The sequence below is a fragment of the Schistocerca piceifrons genome, chromosome 5 (genome assembly GCF_021461385.2).
Source record: "Schistocerca piceifrons isolate TAMUIC-IGC-003096 chromosome 5, iqSchPice1.1, whole genome shotgun sequence".
Taxonomy (NCBI): Eukaryota; Metazoa; Arthropoda; class Insecta; order Orthoptera; family Acrididae; genus Schistocerca; species Schistocerca piceifrons.
In genome coordinates, this window is record NC_060142.1 from 520700953 (window position 1) to 520710005 (window position 9053).

Sequence of the window (9053 nt, forward strand, 5' to 3'; positions counted from 1 at the left end):
AAGCTTTTAGCCCAAGATAGTTACTGTAATGTCTCTCACAAATAACGCCACCTACTTTTATGGTGACCCTTTGTGGGAATGCAAGTCAAATTTCATGGCTCCAACTTTGTTAGTTTTGCCACTAGGATGCATTGTATACCGTAGCATAAGCAAAATGGTGAATATCGAGAGAATCAAGAACTGTGCTGTGATTGAATATCTTCTTTTGGAGGGAATGATGCCAAAGAAAATTGCGAAGGACATGCGGAATACACTTAAGGACACTGCTTGGTCTTATGCTGCAGTGAGAAACTGGGTGTCTGACTTCAAATGTGGAAGAACGAGTGTGGAAGATGCAGCAAGGAACAGAAGGCCTGTCACCATTGCCACTGGTGAATAAGTGACTACATTTCATGATATGATTTTGCAGGATTGTCGAACAACATTGCAGCACATTGAAACCTCATTTGGGATCTCCCATGGGCATGCTCATAACATTTTTGTGTGACCTTTTTGTGCACTCTCCAGATAGACTCCATCAGACTTTTTTCCTTTCCCAAACCTAAAAGATCACCTCCAAGGATGACAATTTTACAATTATGATGCAGTGACTGATGCTGTGAACGCCTGGTTGGACTCGAAATCAAGGACCATTTATTTGAATGGTTTGCAGAAGTTATCCGAGTGTGCCCACAAGTGTATTAGTGTATACAGGTATTATATTGAAAAATAAATTAGTGTTATGAAATTTCTGTCATTCTTTATTTTTAGGCTAGAAACTTTTTAACCCCCTTTGTCCATATACAGATGGCAGTACTATTGCATACACAAAACAGCAGTGCAATGGCTAAGCTGTCATTTGTACTCAGGTGCTTCATGTGGAAAGGTTTCCTGTGTTGTTATGCCTGCACGATGTGAATTAAGACTACAAATATGGAATGGTAGTTGAATCTAGATGCATGGAGCATTTCATTTCAGAAGTCATTAGGGAACTCATTATTTCGAGAGTCATAGTGTCAAGAGTGTACCTAGGATATCAAATGTCAGGCATTACCTCTCAACACAGACATTGCAGTGGTCGACGGCCTTCTGTTAATGACCTATAGCAGCGGCATTTACAAGAGGTGTCAGTGCTCTCAGACAAGCTACACTGCATGAAATACCTGCAAAAATCGATATGGGACTTGCAATGAGCATATCTGTTAGGACAGTGTGGTGATATTTGGCATTCATTGTCTATGGCAGCAGATGATCAATACAAGTGCCTTTGGTAACAGGATGGCATCACCTGCAGCACCTCTCCTGGACTCATGACTATATTGGTTGGACTTTACATGACTGAAAAATTGTGGCCTGATAAGTCCCAATTTCAGTTGGTAAGAGCTGATGGCAGTATTCGAGCATGGTGAAGACCTCGCAAAGCCATGGATCCAAGTTGTCAACAAGGCACTGTGCAAGCTGGTGGTGGCTCCTTATGGTATGGGCTTTGTTTACATGGAATGGACTGGGTTCTCTGGTCCAAATGAATCAATGATGGATTGGAAATGGTTATGTTCAGCTAATTCGAGTCCGTTTGCTGCTGCAAATTCAGGGCTTCCTGTGCCCAAGCAATGATGGAGATTTTGTAGATGACAGTGTGCCTTGTCATCAGGACACATTTGTTTGTGATTTGTTCGAAAAACATTCTGGACAATTTGAGTGAGTGATTTGAACTGCCAGATTGTCCGACATTAGTGCCATCACACATTAATGGGATATCATCAAGATGCCAGTTCATGCACAAAATCCTGTACCAGCGGACAGCTGTAGAGGCTTCATGGCTCAAGATTCCTGCAGTGGACTTGCAGAGACTTCTGAGTCCATGCCACATCGAACTGCTGTACTATGCTGGCCAAAAGGAGGTCTGACACAATATTACGCGGTATCCCATGATTTTTGTCACCTCAGTGTATAAGGCCACCAAGAAACATCGTTTGGTTCAGATTATTTCTAACATCTTCAGGATCTGGACTCATTAGCAAGAACTGCCTCTGCTCTTTCCTCCAGACTTTAAACACCTAATCCTAAATCAGTCTGACCCAGTCCTTCTCAGCTCAATGACAGTCTTCCAACTCTTGATTTCCACTTCTCTGTTGGCTCCTTATAAACTGCTGACCATGTCAAATTCGCTAGGCACCAAAAGAAATTATTATTATTTATTTATATTTGTCTTCAGATCTTGGACGAAGACCTTGCGCATTCAAGGATTATTGTTATGAGTGTATGATTAGAAGTATAGAATAAAAACGAATTTGAACAATTAATTAGTAATTGGGTGCAAAGAGAGAGGTTTTATATGTGAATTTACTTATTTCAAAAAACTCATCTTGCCTGTTACATATATTTTTTGAAGTATTTTTTCAAATTATTACAGTGTTATTCTTTAATTAAATATTGAATTTTCTTTCTAGGTTGACCTGGACAAACTATTCCAATACTCATTAGTGGATACCACTGATAACGCAGCAACTGAAATAAGAATGCTTGATGATCCACTGCCAGTTTACACTGCAGAAGTGATTCGAAATAATCTTTGGCGAAAGCACAAACTTCTCATTCTTGAAGCTCTTCCAGAAAGTCTTACAACATATATAACAGTGACAGAGAAAAATACAATATTAATTGTGCGTAATGTACATAACAGATTGGTCTTAACATTGCCCCAAGATAGCCATGAGCTCAACATGACAAAGTTTTACATGGCTCTTGTTGCAAGCACATCTGGGAACAATACTTCCAATGTCGCATATGGTACAATATTTTTCAGACAAGACCAACTTCACATAGACTTATTTGTTTTCTTTTCGGTCTTTTTCTCTTGCTTCTTCCTCTTTCTTGCTGCCTGTGTTGTAGCGTGGAAAGCCAAACAAGCAGCGGACTTACGACGGGACCGCCACAGACACGCTGTTGAAATGTTACACATGGCGAAAAGGCCATTTGCATCTGTTACTCTACTTCTGGATTCTCTAAATGATGACAGTGACCAGCTGCAGATGCTGCCATCTCCTTCATCAGCACAGTCACCTCATAGGAGGAGGTTGCGGAAGCAGCCACCTGTTACTGTGGGAGACGTAAGACCAGTTGCTGTTGAACCAACAGATGATGGTGTCGCTGCTGTTGGGACACTGTTTGTTCAGCTCCCAGGGGGATCTGATGCACCTGTTCGTTTAGCATTAGCATCATCACTTATTCTTCTCGCACGTGTTTATCCTTTAAATGGAAGAGCATTTCTTAGGCGCAGAAGTAGTCATGCACCGACATAAGATGTATAACAGTATTTCTTACAATTTGCAGAATGTAGTGTACACAGATCAGAACCCGTGCAGTAATTTTCAAATACATATCCTCTGTACCAAAGGACTCACATTCTTCCTCATGTCCATTCCAAACATTTTGTTTGAAACAGCAAGTATTATTACAGAAGTTATAGTTGTGTGGCCTGCTAGTTTTTGGGTTTGAGTAATCAGTAAGCTATGCACAAAGTATTTGTAAGACCTGTGACTGTTAAACAAAATATGTGTAATAATGCTGGAGCACTTCTGTTCCTTAAGTTCAGGTTAGGAATAAAAGCAACTGAATGCAGAGAAAATGTTGCATGTTTAAATTTTGTTGTGAGATGGTCATCATAAAAATTCTGGAATTAATATGTACATTTTTGAATTGTAAATAAGATAACTCCCACAACTACTTAAATAATGAAATGAAACATGCATCTGCTTTCAAAACTTGTTAGATATGTAGGTTAGTATCTAATGAAAAGGCAAGCTCTCTGTGTTATTTTTTTCTGATTAGTGATGGTACCTATATTAGTAAGATTATTCTATAATCATTTTCTCCATATTGAGATTCTGAGTCACTCCACCACTGTATGGTAGCTGGTGAACAGAACAGTCCATTTGCAAACAGTTTTAGTAAGAACGACCAGTTTTGACAGTAAAGAATGTCATTTAAAGCAGCGACAGATACCTGAATAATAAATAAGCAACAATATGTGAGTAATAAAGTGTAAGGGAGATAATCAAACAAAGGAAAATCCAGGATGAAATAATGACAATATTATGAAAAGGATGGATTGATACTCACCATATAGGCACAGCAAAAAGACTTTCAAACTAGTAAGCTTTCAGCCAGAAAGACCTTCACTGGAATTAGAGAAAAAAACACACACAAATGCAAATGCAACTCTCACAAACATGACCACAATCGTGGGCTGCTGTTTGCTGTCTTGACCTCGGCAGCCAGAGACTGTGGTCATCTGTGTGTGAGCTGCTTTTGCATGAGTGTGTGTATAAGTGTTCTCTAATTCCGATAAAGGCCTTTCTAGCCAAAAGATTGATTGTTTGACAGCCTTTTTGTTGTGCTTATTTGTGACTCAGGATCCTGTCTATATGGTGACTAGCAATCTATCCTTTTCATAATTTTACTATAAGGGAGATTATATTACATAATCTGAATAACATGCTTTTATTAATCTACAAAATACGTAGACTCAGTAAAGTGCCAGTAACTAATATTCTGAAAGTAAATGATAGTCAAAATAGCTTGTAGGGAGGGGGGAAAAATGCAACTGGTGAGCTGTAATGTTCTAACAAGAAATAATGGTAATAAGCTTACTAGTTATGATATTAAGATCTAAGTCAAGACTGTAATAGAAAGTGAGAATACTCACAGATTGAAGTAATTGATAGTTGCTAACCTTCGAAGAATCGGATTGGCTTGGGTGATGGGAGATGGAGATGAATTACTACAATGAATTTCTGGCCCTCTACTGTAGTCTGGGCAACTTGTAGGTTGTAACGTATTATGTCAGTCATATGGTGCACTGTAATTACCCTTACACTCTCTTAGTCATTCCATGCAACAAGTATTCTCTATTTGTTATTCAAGTATCTATTGTCACCTTAAACTAATTTTTTTAAGGTCAAAACTGATTATGTTTAATCAAACTGTTTGAAAATGGAACTACCCTATTCATCATTTTTTACGTAATACTCAAAGCTATTGCTTCTTGTTGTGTCCATTGGATTCCTTTTTTATTTTTGTTATTTGTACAATTTAAGGTGCTGTTATTGAATCTTGGTTGTAGAAGATTACTTATGAACCTGTTAGTTAATGTCTTGTTCAGACTGACAGTATCTGACTGCAGATTTTGTAGGAGAGTCATTTATGTAATGACTTTATCTTTAATGGCAGAGCATCACTCCTGCTGCTAGTAAAGTTAGTGGTGTGATTACAGAACTGTTGCAAACCTATGAAGAGAACTGATTAGATAGATACTGAAAAAATTTTGTACTATTCTCAATTGGGTAAGTACTGACGTTGGTATAGGAGCAACAGAAACATAAGATAGACAATGATTAAACTTGAACTTATGAAACAGAAGGTTCATTTCTCAGGCTTTACGACTGAAATGTGATTGTAATATGTGTCCAAAGTTGACAAAGATAGTAGGAAGGAAATTAATTACCCTAGACCTCTGTGCAACAACATAATGGAAGAAAATAGATTGCAAATATTTTAATGAAATTTACAAAAGTGGGAGCTGTTGATAAGCACAAAGGGCAGATAATAATGGTGAGATAATAGATTGAAAACAAATGCAGATAAACTGTTGTTCCTTTGCATCAGCACAATTTTCAGTGACATCCTAACAGTTCTGTTTTCCACAGCTACTCTTAATCTTGTGCATTAATAGCTTTCTCAGCAACATCTGATTAAAACTGTCGGTGGGTGGGCGGGGAACCAGCTGTGTAGCTGCCAATGGAAAATTTTCTCATAGACATAATATTATCTCTGACATGATAATTTTTAATGTGACTGATCTCTGCAATGAGAGCCATCCTGCATACCTCACTTGACATATATCACTAACTTCAGTTGTTCCCCAGACACAATTCACAGCCATGCATTTGCAGGAAGATATCTCCCGCACATACAGGTTTTCATGTGATGAATTTCTACTGTCTCCTATTGCAAATCATGTAAGATAAAGAATGTGCTCCGCATTGCAAATAAATGGTTCATGATGACTGTCATTCTGTTTGGGCTACATTGATCTCCTCATTCCAGGACTAATGTGCTGAGTTTTAAGCATAAGGATTGATTGTCACCATCTTCCATGACCTTTTTCAACAGTAGCATCATCCATATTACTTCTTTATTAAAAAAAATCTTTGCTACTTCCAATTAACTTTTCTTACATCCAACTTTTTATGCTCTCCCAAAATAAATTTTTTACTCATTTCACATACATCTGCAGCTATACATCTCTCTCATCCATTGCATTTCATAATTGGCAATCTTTGCTGTCTTCACTACCCACATGGGGGTATGAACTACTTTGAAATTGTCATGCTCATTGCTCTAACATGTTTATCCCCTGTCTCCCAGCGTTTTTTTTTTTAATCCAGAGAATGAATCTTCTGTTGCAGATCAAAGATGTATCATTATTAGTTACATATCTTATATTTTCTCAGTATAATTGTGTTACAATTCCCGAGTTCATAAATTAGAACGTTACTTCAGATCTCAGTTATACGAATATTTTTTGAATCACCAGGTCACTTGTTGTGTCTTCTTGTTTAAAATACAACCAGTTTAAATGTATTGCCAGGTAGGATTAAAAGGAGAATTGATCTTTTGTCAGGCAGCTGTAATCAGATATTTGTGTGTTAATAACGGCAATCTACTTCTATTAAAATAACATTGTCATTGACTTTTACTGAGTTCAAGGGAGCAGTTAACTGTACTCTTTCTTGAGCACTACATGCTCACTGTGTTGCTGTTTTGCAGAGCTTTGCGAAATTTGGCTGCCTGCACACTAGCACAACTGTCTCCCACCACTGTTGTCAATCACTAAGCTATTTAAGCTGTAGTTGCTGGCAACCATTCCACGTAAGTGTTGTAATGTAATGTTAATTTATTAATTGTGGTGTACCTTTTCTTTATTGTTGTAACAATTCGTTTTAACGTAGTTCTTTAAAGGCCTTTTCTCTTGTATAGATCTTGATATATTTTGTATGTGTCTGTAAGGTGATCTGACTATAAGTATTCTGAAAGTTCAGCCTAAAGATTTCATCGGAAAGAGACAATACACTTGGAATTGGGTTACTCCTTGAGTGTTCCTCTTGACTGATGATTTTTCAGCTGGTATTCAGCCAGAAACATCATCTAGCAGTGTGCTATGTTTCCTCCTCATTCTGCTTTTCTGAAAAATAAGAAATTTACTAGGCATTCCTGAAAAAAACTGGAAAATCACTTTGTTACTTTTCTTGAATTTTGTAAATATTGTAAATCTATGTAATATTTCTTTTTTAAAATATGATGATAAAGAGAAAACGCAATAATAGTAGCAGCAATTTTTAAGGAAGACTAATAAGGGAAAACAAAAAGAAAGATGGTGTTCACGTTTATAAATACTATCTTTATAGAATTTGCGATCAAACTTCTGCAAATTATGTTATCATTTCTGTCTCTCCAAGACAAACACACACAAAATTAATCTGTTCAAACAAAGCATGAAATGTTTTATTAACCTGCAGCTCACATTAAAAGGCATAGTCTTTTGAAGTTCATATTTTTGTAGATATTCTGATAAGGAAGAAATATTGAACAGCTATTTTTTTACTTTAGAATACAAACAGAGTCAAATTGCAGGACAGTATTAAATATAATAGAATGTAATATCATTATGTACATAATGTAAACTCCTATTGTACTGAGTGAGATAAACATGTAAGACTCTCATAATATTTTGTCAGTATTATGTTATGTGATAACAAACTGTATTGCAAAGGTAACCTTGTGGTCCTCAAACTGTGTATGGCTTTTAACACCAATAAAAGCCCCTGAGAGCCAGTGAACTAAACACTTTAATGTTTGACATTTTGATGCACCTAAAGATTTGGTAGTAAAACATTTAACATACCCAATAGAAAATTTAAAAAAGTTAGTTAAAGACACTACTGTGTTTTCAAGAAAAAAGAACTAAAGAGAATAGTTTTCACAATAAAAAGAAAGTAATGTGCACAGTTTCTGAACCACAAGGAGTAATGTAAATGAATGACTGTGTATCTTTGATGTATATGAATGCTTCCACTTTTATATATTTTTAAATGCCATTTTCTACTGTCCTGTAGGATGAAGAATTTATATGACAAACATGGTATGTTGTTTTGTTTAAAACAATTACGATGCAGTCTTTCGTAAGAATGAGATTATTGTCTTGTTTGATACTACTTGAGAACTTGTAAATAATGTAAATCTTATGGTTTGGACCTAGACAGATAGTATAAATATCTGTGTTATCATTTTGAATAGTTTAATATTATAATTTATGTGCTTGTGAATTTTTGTCTGTTTTTGTTGGTGAGATGTTTTATCTCCTTCTGAAGGCTGAACAAGAAATATCATTTATGTAGCATTCCACAACAGTTTTTAAGTGAACGATCTGATGTGTACATTATCTGTGTAACTGATGATAATTTCTCATCAGTTGTTTATCATTTATTTTACTTGAGGCAGCTATATCAAAAATTGGGAATAAAGTTTTACATCATGAATTCACATAGCATTTATTTATATAGCAAAAACACTGCAAATTTTTACCTTATATAATATGTTGCTTAAAACTTCTTCATCTCTACTACATACACATTGTTGGCTAAAGAGCTGTTGTATCATTATTTAAATGTCCTGCAGAGTGAGAGTAGAATAATCCTGGGCAAACCACACTAAATCATACACATCACCACGTAACACAGATACTATTCCTTTTTGAATTTATCGTGCAGTGGAAAGGCTACAGTGTTTCACTATAAGTCCTGGAAAGTGTCGGCAGATCAACATGAAAATTTGGTTTAACGTCCGCTCAGCAATGATGTTACTAGCGATGGAGTACAATGTCTGTTAGGGGAAGGAAACCATGCCTTTTCAAAAGAACCAGCCCTGTATGCGCAATACACAATTTAGTGAAAATGTGATAATTTTAAATTGGGATAGCTGGACAAGGATATGGATATAAGAACTGAACTGTC

At 36.3% G+C, this 9053-nt stretch overlaps 1 protein-coding gene across 1 annotated transcript in view; it reads left to right on the forward strand.

The window, feature by feature from the left end:
• The window catches only part of LOC124799322 (multiple epidermal growth factor-like domains protein 8), a 380153-nt gene extending 371574 nt beyond the window's left edge, over positions 1-8579 (forward strand). Inside the window, exon 40 of the mRNA XM_047262911.1 lies at positions 2430-8579. Within this exon, the coding sequence (XP_047118867.1) occupies positions 2430-3281 (852 nt within the window). The 3' untranslated portion in view covers positions 3282-8579. The remainder of the gene's footprint in view (positions 1-2429) is intronic.
• Positions 8580-9053: the final 474 nt, after the last annotated feature.